The following is a 19384-nucleotide window of genomic DNA, read 5'->3' on the forward strand; positions in this document are numbered from 1 at the left end:
TGCAAAAACAGAAATACAGTATATTAAAAAAAGCTTCAATGTCCATTTAGGAATTGAATGGCAGGGGGAAAGAAACTGTTCCTGAATATCTGAGTGTGTGCCTTCAGGCTTCTGTATCTCCTACCTGACGGTAACAGTGAGAATAGGACATGACCTGGGTGTTGGAGGTCCTTCATAATGGACGCTGCCTTTCTAAGACACTGATCCTTGAAGATGTCCTGGGTACTTTGTAGACTAGTACCCAAGATGGAGCTGACAAGATTTACAACCTTCTGCAGCTTCTTTTGGTCCTGTGCGGTAGCCTCTCCATACCAGACAGTGATGCAGCCTGTCAGAATGCTCTCCACAGTACAACTATAGAAGTTTTTGAGTGTATTTGTTGACGTACTGTTGTGATGGAAATAACTGGTTCTTTGAGTCTCAACAGTTGAGGCCTGGACACACACAGTTTTAATAATAAGGAATTTATTATTAAAGGGGAAGTCGGGTCAACACAAGCAACTACAATACACGGGAAGCGGTGTGGGGACAGGGTATGGTTACATATATAAAGAACAAGGGAAAAGCACTACAACAGCTATCCCCCTTGACCTTGGATAGCTGTGGCTCCCTTACCAGGACAAACGATAGACCTTCCCAAACATAAATCAATGCACTTACCTTCAATGGGGTGGTCTATAAGAGAGACCGAGCCAGGGACAAGTCTCACCTTTTATATCATGGGGCTGGGCGAGATAATCCAATTAAGGTGACCAATAATTTAGGACCAATGATTAGTTGGGAGGGACCAAATGTTGATTGACATGTGGTGTGTCCTCCGACCAGCCAGGTGGCAGTGCATCTGTCACGTGGCTGGTATCTCTGGATACACATGCCAAATCCTAATAAAGTATAGCCGCTATCTTGCCTTCTTTATCATTACATTGATATGTTGGGACCAGGTTAGACCCTCAGAGATCTTGACACCGAGGAATTTGAAACTGCTCACTCTCTCCACTTCTGATCCCTCTATGAGGATTGGTATGTGCTCCTTCGTCTTGTCCTTCCTGAAGTCCACAATCGGCTCTTTCAGCTTACTGACATTGAGTGCCAGGTTGTTGTTGCGTCACCACCCCACTAGTTGGCATATCTCACTTTTGTACGCCCTCTCATCACCACCTGAGATTCTACTAACAATGGTTGTATCATCAGCAAATTTATAGATGGTATTTGAGCTCTGCCTAGTCACACAGTCACGTGTATATATAGAGTAGAGCAGTGGGCTAAGAACACACCCGAGATACACCAGTGTTGATCGTCAGCGAGGAGCATATGTTATCACCAATCTGCACAGACTGTGGTCTTCCAGTTAGGAAGTCAAGGATCCAATTGAGGAGGGAGGTAGAGGCCCAGGTTCTGCAATTGTGGGAATGATGATACTAAATGCTGAGCTATAGTTGATGAACAGCATCCTGATATAGGTACTTGTGTTGTCTTGGTGGTCTAAAGCTGTGTGGAGGGTCATTGTTTTAACCTCCAGGCCCGCAGCAGGGCAGGCTCACTGACCCTGAATCACTGGTATCTGATTCTGTGGTCCTGGCTCTTACTGTTCAGTTCTCTACACAACATAAGCACGACCCCGCTCACAATAAATGGTCTTCTTGTAGAAAAGAGAGTTTCACGTGTCCCAGATCTCTGCCCACGTGTCAGTTATCTGATCAAGCTTGCCACCCTTTCCTCTTTCAGGAGAGAAATCCGCTAAAATAAACCATCTATTTCTTCAGGACAGCTTGTCATACTTAGCCTCTGTCTCGTGACTTCTACAGAACAGAGCTGTTCATAGGTTGTATACCTGTGTCCATCATGCTGCTCTCTGGTGCAAGTCACTGTTCCTGGCACAAGGATGCTTGCTGCTGGGCCAACCCTAATCCTAAATGTTCATGAGCTGTTTGGGTGCAAGAAAGGAACAGCCGGATCTTGAGAATTTTAAATTAACCTGGTGAAATTGTGATTTCTATGGATTTGCATTTGCTGGCAGCATGTCCTATGTTTCTCATGATTGGAAATCACAAGGCTTCCTGAAATACACTTCCTTGAAGATGACTCCCACAGGGCCTCCGGAATTACAGAAGTAATACCTTGATTGGAAGGTAATTCTGGAATCGATAATTTTGTGTTACATAGTTTACTAGTTAACTCTCCCGCTACACCCCCACCCCATCCAGCCTCTCTGGTTTCCTCAACTTTGTGTGTCGTAACATTCTAACAGGCCACATTATCACCTGGTACGGAGGGGCCACTGCACACAATCAGAAAAAGCTGCAGGTGGTTGTAAACTCTGCCAGCTCCATCATAGATACTACTCCCCAGCACCTCGGACACCTTCAAAAGGCAATGCCTCAAAAAGACTCACATTGCTTGGGGCATGCCCTCTTTTCATTGGTTTCATCAAGGCAGTGGTACAGGATCCTGAAGACACACACTCAACATCTCAGGAACAACTTCTTCCCCTCCGGCATCAGATTTCTGAATGGACAATGAATCCATGAACACTATCTCACTATTTTTTCTCTTCTCTTATTTGATATATTTTTTAATATACCTCATTGAAATTTATAGCTTTTATTAAATGTTGCAAGGTACTGCTGCTGCTGCAAAACAGCAAATGTCATGACATATGTCAGTGATATTAAACCTGATTCTGATTCTGGGTCAGAACTTTTCCTCATCTACAACTGGAATTACTGATGACACTGTTCAGGATCAGCCAAATGCTCCTTTAAAAAGCAGGAATTTAAAAGAACAAGATGAGTTTGTTTAATATAGTTGTATTTGGATGATTCTTGTTGGTACTATGGCCAGCGATGCACCAGAGGGATCAGTGTAGTGGGGAGACTCTTGTTGTTTGCCATATTGGATATGAATGTAAGAGGTGTGACTAGCAAGAAGGTGTTGTGAATCACAAGTAAGGTTATCCAGGCCACAGTAGGGTATCGATCATATGGAAAGTTGGGCTGAGGATTGGCATATGGAATTTAATTCCAGCAAATGCAAGGTGATGCATTTCGGGAAAGCAAATAGGAATAGGACAAACAAAAGGACGTTCGTGAACAGAGGGACTTTGGTGCTTGTCCATAGTTACCTGAAGAGTGGCAATAGTAGTAGATATGGTGAAAAAACAAGCATATAATGTTTGTTGCCTTCATAGGCGAGGGAAAGAATAGAAAAATTAAGATATGGCAACTTTACAAAAACTGGTCAGACTGCAGATGGAGTATCGTGTGCAGTTCTGATCTCCACGCTACTGTGGTTGTGCTGGAGAGATTCAACAGGATGCTGCCTGGATTGCAGGATTTTCATTATGGAGAGAAATCGGATAAACTGGGTTTGTTTTTCTTGAAGCAAAGCAGGCTGGGGGGCAACCTGATGTAAGTACAAGGTTTTAAGAGGCATATACAAAGCATACAACCAAAAAACCTTTTCCATATATACATATGCACACACAAATATATATACACATATACACATTATATATATATATATATATATACACACACAACACATTTATTTTAAAAAGGCATTTAGACTGTTAAATAGACAAAGCATAAAATGATATGGTTCAAATTTTTAAAAATTGGCATGAACATTGTGGGCTGACGGACCTATTTTCTGGCTGTACAACTTGAATAGTAGATCTTCAGACTGTTGTCACTCCGGATGATGAGTTTCCAAGCTGGGGTCCCATGGACCCCTTGCTCAGTCCATGGCATGAAAAAGGTTGGAAACCCCTACTCTAGAATAACGGCTGTATATTATAGTCAACAATATTACAGAAGTGCAATGGATATACAGACCTCTGTTTATTAGGTATTTTTTAAAAAAAAACTACAAAGTACATCCTCTACAGTTTTCCAATTTTACTTTCAGTACAATGTCTTACATTCCAGCAGGCATGTCTTAACTGCAGTAAATATACCATAACTGACAAGACTTCAAAAATATATATAATTTACTATGCAGAAAATAAAATCTTTCAGGGTACTGGTGTTTTAGCTACTATCCACAAGTAATACATGGATTTGATCAGGTAAGTGTGACACACCCAACAAGCAGAAAATGGCAATAGCTATTCCTCAACAGAATGTAAACACCCACACTTACAACTTGAGATTCTTTTTGGTTTTATCAGGATTTCTGCACTGGGAAAAAGAACGCATTTTCTCAGTTTTTCGGAGATCAACAGCTTGTATCATCAGCTTGCATGCTGCACAGAACTGGACACTGGAGTTTATTCCACCTCCTTTTGGACCCAGTTTCTAAAGTTTCCAGTTGTATTCATTGCATTTAGAATTTTTGTATTGAAGGCATCCTCTTGGCATGATGAAAATTCTCAATTTAATGCTAACTCCAACTCTGAACTGCTTTGATCTTTCCAAAAATATTTTTACAAGGGAAATATTAATCTACCATGGTTGGTTGACTTTAGGTCATCCAAAATAACTTGAATAGATACAGTGTCTGCTATCTTATCTAGTTTTCTTCTACAGAATTGAGAGACCGGTATTTCTGGACAACTTACATTGGCGAACTGGAATCTCATTCCAGACAATAGCCTTAAGAAAATCCTATAACCCAAACCGAAATAGTATGAGAAATAGAAGGATCATTAATCATGTTCAGAAAATGAAATTAGCTAACATTTTGTGCAAAAATACTTTTAATGCCATAGTTATTTGTCTTTGTCAAGCTATACAGTTCAGTGAACCCATGATTTCTAGGCAACCGATGCCTTTTCAATGCCTGTATTTTGTTCTTTGTAATTGTAATTTTATGGAAAGATAACATGTTCAAATGGCAAGCAAAGTTTGCTTAAAGTCAACATTGATTACAAAAATGAAATGATATAAAATTCCTGAAAAATAAAAGCAATATGAAAAGTGCAATAAACAGATTACTGTAGTGCATCTGTTCATGAAGAATTGTATTTGTTACTTTGAAACTAATGAGAGCAGAGTGATTTATACAAGAATTGTACTTCCCCCCCCCCCCCCCCCAGACAGCAATGCAATTGTCATACCCAAAGAAAACATACTTGATGTGCTTAGTTACCAGGCTTTGATAAGCAATGTTTGAGCCAGTAAAGAGAGAGAGGCCTTCCAAAATCTTGACAGATTAGAGGGGACTTGAACAACACAAGTACCGTAATTACACTTTCTGGATTTCCATTGCATCTTTTGGCCATTCATATTTATCAAATACAAAGGAGTCATAATTGGGGTTGTACATGTGAGCACGAACAAATGCTTCTTTGTCTTCTGGCTCGGGGTACCAGGCAGCAAGGTTATTTTTATAGGCATAGTCCACGATCTATAAAGGGAGGGAAAAAAAGAGAGAATTTTTCAGGGATCCAAAGTGGTGTGACAAAATTTTGCTTCAGGCTAAAGGTTTGCAGATATAAACCGGCCACAATATCATACTCTGTGATGAGAATTCAAGTGTTTGGCATTAGAGGTATTTAAACCATTGGGGCATTAAGATGATTATTACTGCATTCCACTAAACTCAGTAAAATATCAATACCTATTCTGATGCAGGTCATTTCATTCACACAAGCTCAGCCTGAAAAAGCTTTTGGGAAAGGGATAATCACTTTGGTTGACATGCCTGCTGTAAGTACTTGAGTAAGATAGAGGCACCTCTGTCTTCAGTCACCACCCCCTCCCTTTACCTGTCTCCTCCATTGCCCACTTCCTGAATGCAGGAGAAGCAATGAGACATGCAAGACAGAATAGAGAGTAGGCATAAACCACACTTTTTAAATCCAGAAAGCAGAAAACCAGTTGCTTGGAAAGAGAGACAATGCCATAATGAGGACAAGGTTACTTATTCACAGTGTTTACAACATAAAATTTCCTTTTTATAAAGTAATGCCTCACCGCAGTGTGGAGAGGTTACTACAGGGCAGTGAAGATAAACAGTAGCCTGTTACATATTGTTAGAAGGGAATGTTAAACTATCATATGGTTATCACTGAGAAATGCACATTCTCTCCTGAAATGGAAATCAAAGAAACATCAGAAAAATTTGCAGATGCTTCAAATCCAAAGCAAAACACACACACAAGAAATGCCAGTTCCTCCAGTATTTTGTATGTGTTGTTTTGGAAATCAGAGTTGGCTGCAACTGGCAAAATTATTATAGCAATCTCAGAATCTGCATCTGTCACATATGAAAACCAAAGATATCAAATTAATGTGCTATAATGAAATATTTTAACACAAACTTTGGCTCATTGATGTATATACTGTACACAATGCAGAGAATCGATCGTCAAAAATTGATTAAGCTTTTTTAAGCTATTCAAATTTTGATTATCTGGAGTTGAAACATTATCATCTGTGAAATCATGTCAATTACAAAATTAGATAAAGCAAATCCATAATCAACCATGTACTTAATGGTGTCACTAATTGTTTGCTTCATTTTTTCTGTCACTAAATATGAAACAGCTCAAATATTGCACACTATGGTCATTGTAGGACAGTCTCAACGCTTCAGGAACAACTCCTTCCCCTTCGCCATCAGAATTTTGAATGACCCATGAATGCTACCTCGCTCTCATGTTCTCTTTTTGCACTATTCATTTTTAAATTCTTATTGTAATTTACAGTAATTTTTATGTATTGTACTGAACTGCAGCCACAAAACATCAGATTTCACAACACACATCAGTGAAAATAAACCTGATTCTGAGTCGAACTGGAGGTAAGTTGTTCTAGTTGCACTATTTTCTTGTTATTTGCAGGGGTAGACTGGTGATAGGAGATCTGAGTTGCAGGCTGCTCGTATATTTTCTAAATTCTGTTGAACATAGAACAGTACAGGCCCTTCAGCCCCAATGTTATGCCAACCCTACTCTAACTTCAATCTAACCTTCCTTTCTAGATAGCCCTCCATTTTTCTTTCATCCATGTGGCCACCTGAAAGTCTCATAAACGTCCCCAATGTATCTGCCTCCAGATACATTATCTAGAGTTCACCAAGACCTGCATGGATGAGTGTGTGCCTTTGAGAACGTCCCAACCATGTCAAACAAGATTAATCAGGTGGGCTAGATCTGTGACATTTAAAGCTTATGATCCAGAATCCTATGATTAGGGAAGGCTGCTTTGACAGTGAAAAGACAATTCTAACTTTCAATTCCAAAGGCAGAGAGGCAATCAGATGCATTAGCTTTGGCAGGGTTTGCATGCCATTACTCCTATAAGGTGATATCTAACAACGTAACTGGCAATGATGCTTCACTCTCTGATCAGCTCAATGGCTTTTATGCAGGCTTTGAAAGGACAAATAGCACTACAACTGTGCAAACATCCCAGTATCTGGTAACCTCGTGATTTCTGTCTTGGAGGTTGATGTCAGAACATCCTACAAGAAGCTGAACTCTTGCAAAGTGTCGAGCCCCAACGGTGTTGCCAACAGGGCACTGAAAACCTGTGCTGACCAACTGGCTGGAGTGTTCAAGGACATCTTCAACCTCTCACTCCTGCAGCTGGAGGTTCCCATCTACTTCACAGGGGCATCGATCATACCGGTGCAAAAGAGGAGCAAGATGAATTGCCTCAAAGAGTATTGCCCAGTAGCACTCACATCTACTGTGACAGAGTGCTTTGAAAGCTTGATCACGGCCAGAATTAACTCCTGCCTCAGCAGAGGATCTGGATCCGCTGATGTTTACTGACAGGTATATTGCACAGCTGATGCAATACCACGGAATCACCTCTGGGCTATGGACCATCTGGACAACAGCAATATCTATGCCAGGTTTCTGTTTATCTATTATAGCTTGATGTTAAACAGCATCATTCCCTCAGTAATAACTAACAATCTTCAAGACCTGGGCCTCTGTACCTCCTTCTGCAACTGGATTCTTGACTTTCTCAAGTTAGTATGTTAGTAACTGGATTATTGACTTCCTCAAGTTAGTATGGATTGGTGATAATACCTCCTCCTCATTGACAATCAACACAAGTGCACCTCAAGGATGCATTTTTAGCCCACTGCTCTACTCTCTCTACATTCATGGCTACGTGCCTAGGCACAGTCCAAATGCCATCTACAAATTTGCTGATGACAGCACCATCTGAGAATTTGCCAAGAACAGAGATGAGTAGTAGTAAAGGGATGAAATAGATCAGTTGGTCGAATGGTGTTGCAACAACTACCTTGCACTCAATGTCAGCATGACCAAGGAATTGATTGTGGACTTTAGGAAGGGGTTTTTTGTAGAATATATACCAATCATCAGAGGGATCAGCATTGGAAAGGTTCAAGTTCCCGGCCATCACCATCTCAGAGAATCCATCCTGGGTCCAACATATTTATACAATCATGATGAAGGCACTCCAATGGCTATACTTCATCAGGAGTTTGAGGAGATTTTGTAGCAAATCTCTACAAATGTACCATGGACAGCATCATAGTCTGATATGGAAGCACCAATGCACATGAGTGTAAGAGGCTTCAGTGGGTTGTAGATTCTGCCATCTCCATTAGGGGCAGCAGCCCACCCACTAATGACATCTTCCAAGGTGATGCCTCCAGAAGACAGCACCAAGCATTAGGGACCTCCACCATCCAGGACATGCTCTCTTCTCATTACCTCCAACAAGGAGGAAGTGCAAGAATCTGAAGACTAACACAATGTCTTAGGGCAGCTTCTTCCCCTCTGCCAGACATGGTCCATGAAACACTACCTTACTATTCATCCTTTGCTCTATTTATTTATTTTATTGTAACGTATCAGTAACTTGTTGTGCCTGCACTGCACTGTCACAAAACAACAAACATCATGTCTTGCGTGACTGACAAGAAACCTAATTCTGATTTAGGTCCACCACCCACTTTCCACAGGTGCATTCTTAAAACCCATTAGCTTTGAAAGGTTTTGACCAAAGACCTTAATATTTCTGCAGTCATTCCTTTTGAAACAGTTAACAGTTTGGGCTGAGACGCTTCTGATTGGTCCTGATGGAATATCAGTGGTCCATTTCCTTCCTCAGATGCTGTCTGACCTACCGAGTTCTTCCCATTTATTTTATACCCAGGGATAGAGATTGTCAAAAGTTCTTCCGCAGTACTTGAAACAAGCCCGTCAATTATTTTTGGAATGTTTTCATTGTCCTCTATACAAAAACTGATGGTTCAGTATTGGTTCAGTTCTCTGCCATTTCCTGTTATTAAATCGTTCTCTCCCCCCACCCAGGATCTCATACATCTTAGCTACCATCTTATTTGTTATTTATTTATAGAAGCTCTTGCTGATTGTTTTCAAATTACTTGCCAGTTTTCTCTCAATCAATATTCTCTCCTCTTGTAGGCGTTTTTAACCTTACGCTGCTGGGTCATGAGAATTCCCAGTACTCTGATCAAACACTAGTTTCAGACATCTGAGATTATTTGCATTGGATTTTAATTTAAATATTTTTCTTGACCTCCTTTTATGAATCACAGATGTTTCATCTTGTTCATCAGATTCATCTTTCAAATTGAGATGAACGTCTTCTGAGCATTATGAATTGTCTAATTAAATATCTACCACTACTATCTCCTGATCTTTTTCTTAGCTCATTTTCCTGGTTCACTTCGGACAACTCTCCTTCAGATCTTCTGTAATTTCCTTTATTTACACTGGTTTCGGTGCTGAGCACTGGATCTCAACCTCTTCTTGGAATTCTACCATGTTATGATTACTATATAATTGAAGATCCATAGCTGCAAGACCTCTTATTAACTTCAACTCATTATATGGGACCAAGTCTTATCATCTGAAATAACCCTTTCCCAGGTAAGTTTTATAATGTTTGTTCTGAGAAACAATCCCTAATTAACTGTACAAGTTTCACTTCCACTATATCCTTGCAAGTTTGATTTATCCAATGAAATGACATATTAAAGTCAACCATGAAAACTGCAGACAGGCTTCTGCCCCCTTCCTTGCTAGTCTTGATGAAAGGTCTCACCCTGAAATGCTGACTGTTTATTCCCCTCTCAGATGCGGCCTAACTTGCTGAGTTATAGAGTCGTCGAGCACTAAGCACAGAAACAGGCCCTTCAGCCCATCTAGTCTGTGCCAAACTATTTTTCTGCCTAGTCCCATTTACCTGCTCCTGAACCATTGCCCTCCATACCGCTCCCATCCATATATTTATCTAAAATTTCTCCTAAGTGCTGAAATTGACCTTGTACCTACCATTTCTGCTGACAGCTTATTCCACACTCTCACCACCATCTAAGTGAAGTGCCCCCTGATGTTTCCCTCAATTATTTCACCTTTCATCCTTAACCCATTACTTCCAGTTTTCGCCTCACCCAACCTCAAAGGAAAAAGCTTCTTTGTATTTCCCCCAGCTGTATCCCTCTTAATTTTGAATACCTCCATTATATCTCACCTCATTCTCCATGTTCCCGAGAATAAAGTTCTAATCTATTCAACCTTTCCTCAAGTTCTGGCAACGTCCTTGTACATTTTCTTTCATCTTATTGATATCTTTCCCAAAGGTAGGTGACCAGAACTGCACACAATTCTCCATGAGAGCCAATGTTTTATACAACCTCACCATAACATCCCAACTCCTATACTCAATATTTTGATTTATGAAGGCAAATGTGGCGAAAGCTCCCTTTATGACTATCTGTGATGCTACTTTTATGGAATTATAGATCCGTATTCAGAGATCCCCCTGTTCTTCTGCACTCTGCAGCGCCCTACCGTTTGCCATGCAAGTCCTAACCCCGATTTATCCTTCCAAAAGCACAACACCTCACACTTGTCTGCATTAAACTCCGTCAGCTATTTTCGGCCCATTTTCCAACCACTCTACGGCTTCTGCCATGAAGCCAATGTTGAATCCAGATCAGTACCTTATCCTGAATGCCAAGTGACTGAATCTTCTTGACCAGCCTCCCATGTGGGAACTTGTCAAAGGCCTTGCTGAAGTCCATGTAGACAACATCCACTACCATGCCTGGTAACTGGCTGGAAAAACTCTAAGATTCATTAGACATGACCTACCACATACAAAGCCAGTTTGACAATCCCGAATCAGGCCCTGTTTACCCAAATACTTATATGGCAGGTCTGTTAGAATACCTTCCAACAATTTACCCACTGCTGATGTCAAGCTCACTGGCCTATAATTTCCTGGCTTATCCTTATAGCCTTTCTTAAAGAGTGAAACAACATCAGCTATCCTCCAATCCTCTGGCACCTCACTTGTGGCTAAGGACATTTAAGTACTTCTGCTAGGGACCAGGCAACTTATATACTAGCCTCCTGCAAGGTCTATGGGGACACCTTGTAAGGTCCTGGGGATTTATCCACACTAATGTGCCTCAAGACAGCAAGCACCTCTTCCTCTGTAATCTCATACATAATGAGTTCTTCCAACATTTTGCGTTTGTTGTTCTACATTTCCAACATCTGAAAAATCTCATGTTTATAAAAACTATAGTTTTGCTTGTCACACAGCTTCCATATTTCCAAATGTATACTTTGTCCTACTTAGTGGCATCACTTTGAGTAAATATTTTTTCCCTGCAATGCTATTCATGTATAATCTATTTTTACCTCCACCATCACACACTGCCTTCCCTTTTCAACCACCACCTTTTGCTTTTTGCCTAATTTTTGGGGCCATCAACAATTTGGAATATTGAGTTCCCAGTCCTGATCACCCTGCAACTTCATCTCAGTATTCGCCATGAAATCAAAGTAATTAATTTCTATTTAAGGGTCATCTCACATATCTTGTTACAAATACAGTGTGCATTCAGATCGAGACGCACAAGTTTTAAACATTTTACAATGGTTGCTTACTGAGGTTTTGCTTTCTGCCCCATCCTGGCATGACTTTTGCTTTCATTCATTATCCTGTGTCACTGCTCACTCACCACTTTCTGATTTATTAAAACTTCAAACCTTATCCCCATTATTTTAAAAGCCTAATCTATAGCCCTATTTATGCTACTTGTGTGATTCACCAAGTTAGAAGTCCCAGCATGGTTCAAGTACCTCTCCCAGTGGAACTGCGTTCTTCCCCAGTGGCTGTGACAATACCATACAAATCAGAACATATTTCTCCCAGTCTCTGAGCTTGCTTTCCCGACTTATTTTTTATGTAGAGATACAACATGGTAATAGGCCATCCAGCCAACAAGTCCACACCACCCAATTACACCCAGGTGACCAATTAACCTGATTACCCATACACCTTTGCAATGTGGGAGGACACTGGAACATCTGGAGGAAATCCATACCATCACGGGGAGAATGTACAAAATCCTTACAAATAATTCCTCAACAAGACACCCTTTTCTAGTCCAACTCCACCTTTACTACTTATATGTACAGTGGTACCCACCTTTCCAATCCAGATTCCTCTCCATTCCAAAAGGAATGCCCTTAGCTTTGGCAGCAGTCAGGCAACAAATCCTTTGGGATTCTGATTCTGTTACAGAGGGCAGTGTCTGTTCCCTTAAGTATGCTATTCCAAATGACTAAGTTTCTCATTTCTCCCCTCAGTTAAATGGCCACTTGTCTATGGTGCCACAGACAGTTAGCATAACTTGTCAGTCCCTATCCTTGATAAATCAGGAGCAGGAATTTTCTGCTTGTTCAACAAGAGCAAGTGCTGAGGCAGCAAGTTATCTTCTCACTCTCTCTACCTGCCTCTTTTGCAGTAATGTCCTCCTGCCCTTGACCGCTGATGAAATCTGTGATAATTAATCTCAGGGGTATTACTAGAATTGTGTCTGGGTAACACCTGCTGTATCTGGAGTTGGACTGCAGCTCATTGACAGAGACCTGTGGTTTCACAAGCAGACAATATTGCTGCCAATACAATCACTGTGCAATCACCTGCTGCAGCTATAACACATTTCCTGCTCAACATTACCACTACTAATTAATTCATTTAAATCTAAGTACTTTAGATCATGAAATATAGGAGCAGAATTAGGCCATTTGGCCCATCAAGTGTGCTCTGTCATTTGATCATGACTGATTCATTTCCCTCTCAACTCCACTCTTCTGTCTTCTCCCTGTAACCTTTCACTTATCAACAATTTATCAACCTCCACTTAAACACAGTCAATGACTTGGCCTCCATAACTTCCTGTGACAATGAATTCCACAGATCTACCACCCAGTGGCTGAAGAAATTCCCCCTATTTCCATTTTAAATGGATGACCTTCTATTCTGAGGTTGTGCCCTTTAGTCCTAGACTCCACCACTACAGGAAACATCCTCTCCACATCTACTGTCTAGGCCTTTTAACATTTAACAGATTTCACTGAGACCCTCCCCCCATTCTTCTAAATACCAGCGACTACAGGCCCAGAGCCATCACTTTTCATATAAATCTTTCATTCCCAGAATTAATTTTGTGAACATCCTTTGAATCCTCTCCAATGTCAGAACATCATTTCTTAGATTAAGAGCCCAAAACTGCTCACAATACTCCAAGCGAAGTCTCACTAGGTCCTTATAAAGCCTCAGCATACATCCTTGTTTTTATATTTTAGTCCTCTCAAAATGAGTCTGCCTTACATTGCATTTGCCTTCCTTGCCACCAACTCAACCTGTAAGTTGACTCTATGTCCCTTTGCAAATCTGATTTTTGAATGTTCTCCCCACTTAGGAAATAGTTTATGCTTTTATTCCTTCTATAAAAGAGCATGACCATACACTTCCCCAACACTTTATTCCATCTGTCACTTCTCTGCCCATTCTCCTAACCTGTCTAAGTCCTTCTGCAGCCTCCCTGCGTCTCAACACAGCCTGCTGCTCCACCCATCTTTGTATCATCTGCAAACTTGGCCGTTAAGCCGTCAATTCTGTCATCCAAATCATTGACATACCACATAAAAAACAGACCCAAAATTGACCCCTGTGGAAGACCACTTGTCACCAGCAGCCAGTCAGAGGAGGCTCCCTTATTCCTACTCTTGTCTCCTGCCAATCTGCCAATGCTATATCCTTGCTAGCATCTTTCCTGTACTACCATGGAGTCTTATCATGCTAAGCAACCTCATGTGTGGCACCTTGTCAAAGTCTTCTGAAAATCCAAGTACACAACATCTACTGATTCTTCTTGCTTGTCCATCTTGCTTGCTGTTACCGCCAAGAATTCCAACTGATTTGTCAGGCAAGATTTCTCCTTAAGGAAACTATAGAACCTTTGGTCTATTTTATCATATTCCCCCAAGTACCCCAAAACATCATCCTTAACAAACAACTCCAGCAGCCCAGCTATCGAAGGCCTACAATTTCCTTTCTTCCGCTCACTCCCTTCTTTAAGGATGGCATGTCATTTTCAATTTTCCAGTCCTCTGGAACCATGCCAGAATCTACTGATTCTTTAAAGATCGCTACTAATGCTGCCACAATCTCTTCAGCCACCTCTTTCAGAACCCTGGGGAATACAGCACATGGTCCAGGTGATTTACCTACCTTCAGTCCTTTCAGTTTTCCAAGCACCTTCTCTCTAGTAAAAGCAACTACACTCACTTCGGCCCCCAACACTCTCAAATATCCAGCATACTGCTAGTGTTTTCCACAATGAAGATCGATGCTAAACACTTATTGAGTTTATCCACCATTTCCTTGTCTCCCATTACTATCTCTCCAGCATCTTTTTTCATCTGTACAAATTCTACTCTTGCCTCTCTATTACTCTTTGTATATCTGAAAAAAACATAGTATCCTCTTCGATATTACTTGCTAGATGAACTTAATATTTAATCTTGCCCTTCCTTGTGGGTTTTTTTTTTAAAGTTGCCTTCTGTTGGTTCTTAAGCTTCCCAGTCCTCTAAATTCCTACTAATTTGTTTGCTCTATTACATGCTCTGCCTTTTGCTTTTATGTTGGCTTTGAATTCCCTTGGCAGCCATGGTTGTGTCATCTTGCCTTCATAAGCTGGAACAATTTGATTCATACTGGAAAAAACGGTTTAACTACATAATGCCTCATAGGCCTGATTTTATTCTTACAAATCAATGAATATGTTGTAAGAAAAGATCACTCCCTACTTGTACATAGTTTTTTCCTTTTGCTTGTTTTTTTCTTTCCACTCTTTTCTATAAGTGTATACCTCAGATAAATACTATGTGGAGATTTGTGACATATATGATTATATGATATATATGTACAATGTCTGAAATACATCTTATGGAAATGTTTGTTTGATGATGAACTTCAATAAAAGAAAAAATAAATGACAAAAAAAGACTACTACTACTTTTAGACGTATCTATCCTGAGCCTTCCGAATTTCTCTCAGGAACTCCAGCCATTGCTGCTCTGATGTCATCCCTGATAGTGTCCCCTTCCAATCAACTTTGGTCAGGCCCTCCCTCTCCTATGTAATTCCCTTTCCTCCAGAGAAATCCTGAAACATGTGACTCTTAACTTCTCCTTCTCAAATGATCACATTATGATCACTGCAATCTAAGGGTTCCTTTATCTTAAGGTCCCTAATCTGATTCATTACACAACATCCAACCCAGAATAGCCGATTGCTTAGTACGGTCAATCACAAGCTGTTCTAAAATGCCATCTTGTAGGCATTCCACAAAATTCTCTCTCTTGGAATCCAAAATCAGCACGAACCTAATTTTCCTAATCACCTGAATATTGAAATCTCTTGTGATTATCATAACATTGCCCTTCTGACGTGCATTTTCCATCTCCTGTTGCAATTTGTAGCCCACCTCCTGGCTATTGTTCAGAGGCCTGTATGTAGCTCTCACAAGACTCTTTTTTACCCTTGCAGTTCCTTAGCTCTAGTCATAATGATTCTATGTCTTTAAATCCTATGTCACCTCTAAGGATTTGATTACATTTTTTACCAACAGAGCTACACCTCTCCCTCTGCCTACTTAACAGTCCTTTCGATACAATGTGTATCCTTGGATGTTAAACTTCCAACTATAACCTTCTTTCAGCTACAACTCAGTGATGCCCACAACATCATACCTGCAAATCGTTACCTGCGCTACAAGATATCTACCTTGTTCCGCATACTAAGTGCATCCAAATATAACACCTTCAGTCCTCTATTTGTCTCCCTTTTCTATCTTGTCCTCTTGTGAGTCTGCAACCCATCCCACAGACTGCAATCTTTCCTAATCATCTGCCTGTCCTTCCTGTCAGTCTCACTACACACAGCCGCTGCTTGTAAACCAACTGCCCCATCCCTAGCCCTATCACTCAGTTTCCCACCTCCCTGCCAAGTTAGCAGTTCTGGGGAGGTTCACAAGGATATTGGTCCCTCGAGTTCAGATGTAACCTGTCTCTTTTATACAGGTCATACCTTCCCCAGGAGAGATCCCAATGATCCAAAAACCTGAAACCCTGTGGCCTGTATCAACTCCTCAGCCACACATTCATCAGGCAAATCATCCTGTTCTTACCCTTACTGGCATGTGGAACAGGCAGTAACCCAAAGACTACTACCTTGGAGGTCCTGCTTTTCAACTTTCTACCAAGCTCCACCAAAGTTTCCCTTCACCCTCCCTTTTCCTACGTACCTCATTGGTGCCAATGTGCACCAAGACTTCCGGCTACTCATTCCCTCCCTTTAGATTGCAGAGGGCCAATCTGGGGCATCCTTGACCCTGGCACCTGGGAGGCAATATGCCCATCCAGGTGTTGCTGTCACACCCACAGAACCCATGCCTACTCCTCTAACTATGAAATCCCCATCACTACTGCACTGCTCTTCTTCCCCCTCCGCCCCCCCCCGCACCACACTCAGTGCCAGAGACACCGTTGCTGAAGTAGGTTATCTTTCCCCCTCCCCCAACAGAATCCAGAGTGGAATACATATTACTGAGGGATACCACAGGCGTACACGGCACTGGCTGCCCCTGCCAATTCCTCTCCTGACAGTCACTCAGGTACCTGCCTCCTGCAGCTTAAGGGTGACTACCTCCCTGTAGCTCCTATCAATCATCTCCTCATTCTCCCATATGAGCCGTAAGTAATTTTATACAAGGTTTCCTCAGCTATATCACAGTATCCTGATTTTTAAATCTCTTGGCCAGTCAGAAGATCTGAAGACAAAAACACTGGGAAGAATTACCCACCAATCTATCAGGTACCTTGTGAAATCACAGTGCAGCACTGAGAGCAAGGAACAGGTTGTAACTGAGCTTCACATCCTTTGAATTAAAAGTTTCATTTGATTAGGTTTTCTGTCAGTATCTGATCCAGAGTTACAGCAATTCAGTTCAAAGTTTTGATCAGAAGCTTGAAATAAAGGAACAAATTAGAAAATAAAAAACCCAGGGTATTTTTTTTCCTGGAATTCAGCTATGTTTTAGTTCCCCTTCTTTACATGTGCAGAATTTAATTGTTTTATCGAATGAAAATATTTCCATACCTTCGTAGCAATCTTGAATGAAACATCCCTTATGGTGCTAAGTGGAGGATACATACGTCCTTCTGCAAGATGTTTTTCTGTCACTATTTCAGCAATAATCTGAGTAAGAAAAAACCTCAAATCAGCCAAACTGTAAGCACACAGTGCAGAAAGTCTGCCTGGACATCACTAATATATTGGTCATCTTGTTGGTATATTAGCACTAATAGTTCACTCACCATTCTTTTGTTAAATACAATTAATTATAGCTCTTTTCAAAAGGGTTACTTCTGTGTTGGATTTATCTATTTTTTGTGTAATTAATCTATTTGAATGAGGCCATGTTACAATTTGAAGAAAAATTGGATTTTGGTAAAAGTATGGCCAGACACTTGTGGGGTGGGTGGTTGCAAATGTTCAGCAGTCCTTCCTCTGCAAATAGTCTTGATTTGAGTGTCCAGTAAGAAGACATTGACATTGGTTCACCTATTCTGCAATCAAGTGAGGATTTTGCAGAGACGGCACTGGCGCCAATGAATTTAGTGTCAGATTTGTTGCTTTAAGTCTTTGGCCCTTTTAGTCTTTAAGTCCACATTCCACAATGAGGCTTTAAGTCCTTTTCCTCAGTGAGTTGTTACACTGTAGCTGATGGTGAATTTTGTATTTCATGGCTGTGTTGGAAGGCCATTCAGCTACATTGTTGGGTCAATTTTAATGCCAATTTATACTTTATCTCATCCTCCTCCTGTGTATAATCCATATCCCCTCATTGTCTTCACATTCAAGTGAATACCCAAAGGTCTCCTAACCTACTACTCCTGGTAACCTGTTCCAGACACCTACCATTCTTGCTAAAAAAAAACCTTGACTCTCAAGTCACCTTTAAATTTCCCTCCTCTAACATTAAAAACATGTCCTCTGGAGTTTGATATTTCTATTCTGGGGAAAGGATTCTGTCTACCACATCTATGCTTCTCATAATTAAAAAAAAACCTCTATCAGGTCTTCCCTCAGCCTCCAACATTCTGGGGCAAGGGTTTCTAACCTAGGGTCCATGGTTAATGGTAAGGCTCCATGCGTAAAAAAGTGTTGGGAACCCCTGCTCTAGGGAGGGCAACTCAAGTTTGTCCAAACTTTCCTTACAGTTTATACCCTCTAATCCAGGTAGTATTCTGGTAAACCTCTTCTGCAGTCTCCACCTCCTTCCTATAATGAAAACTATACTATTACAATGGAGGTGATGGTGGATTTTGGGGTGACCAGAACCATATAAAGGGTTCCAAGACCATATGACTGAAACTTTTTTTTATATATATACAGCTGCAGCATGACTTCTTATTGTTATACTCAACACCAATGATGACACCTTCCTTATCATATCATCTACTCGTGCAGCCACTTTGTGAACTGTGAACCTGGACTCCAAGATCCCTCTGTACCTCAATGCTTCTACCAGTAAATGTATACTTACTCTGTTCATTTGCCTCCCAAAGTGCAACACCTCACACTTGTCTGGATTAAATTCCATCTTCCCCTTCTCTGTCCATACCTGATACAGATCTAATCCCACTCTACCAATCTTGGTGTCATCTGCAATCTTGTTAATCCACTCATTTACATTTCCATCCAAATTATTTATATTCATAATGTAATATATCCAAAAATGCAATTCACCCTGGCTCCCATGCATCTTTATCTTCTGGATCTATGTTCCACATGGGACCTTATTAAACGCCTTACTGAAGTCCATGTAGAAAACATCCACTGCCTTAAGTTCATCATGCCCCTTTGTCACCTCCTCAAAATAACTCAATCAACTTGTACGGCATGACCTATCCTGCACAAAGCCATATTGACTGTCTCAAGACGTACAAAAACGCTGGATGAACTCAGCAGGTCAGGCTGCATCCATGGAAAGGAGCAGTCAATGTTTCAGGTCGAGACCCTTCGTCAGGACTGAAGGAGGAGGGGGCAGAGGCCCT

The 19384-nt window shown here is 41.0% G+C and overlaps 1 protein-coding gene across 1 annotated transcript in view; it reads right to left on the reverse strand.

Moving 5' to 3' along the window:
* Nucleotides 1-3819: 3819 nt before the first annotated feature.
* The window catches only part of LOC132391409 (NADP-dependent malic enzyme-like), a 144592-nt gene continuing 129027 nt past the window's right edge, over nucleotides 3820-19384 (reverse strand). The window contains exons 13-14 of the mRNA XM_059964584.1: nucleotides 17424-17522; nucleotides 3820-5346 (exon numbers count right to left, since the gene is read on the reverse strand). Coding sequence (XP_059820567.1) covers nucleotides 5185-5346; nucleotides 17424-17522 — 261 coding nt within the window. The 3' untranslated portion in view covers nucleotides 3820-5184. The remainder of the gene's footprint in view (nucleotides 5347-17423; nucleotides 17523-19384) is intronic.

The sequence above is a fragment of the Hypanus sabinus genome, chromosome 3 (genome assembly GCF_030144855.1).
Source record: "Hypanus sabinus isolate sHypSab1 chromosome 3, sHypSab1.hap1, whole genome shotgun sequence".
In the NCBI taxonomy this organism is placed as follows: Eukaryota; Metazoa; Chordata; class Chondrichthyes; order Myliobatiformes; family Dasyatidae; genus Hypanus; species Hypanus sabinus.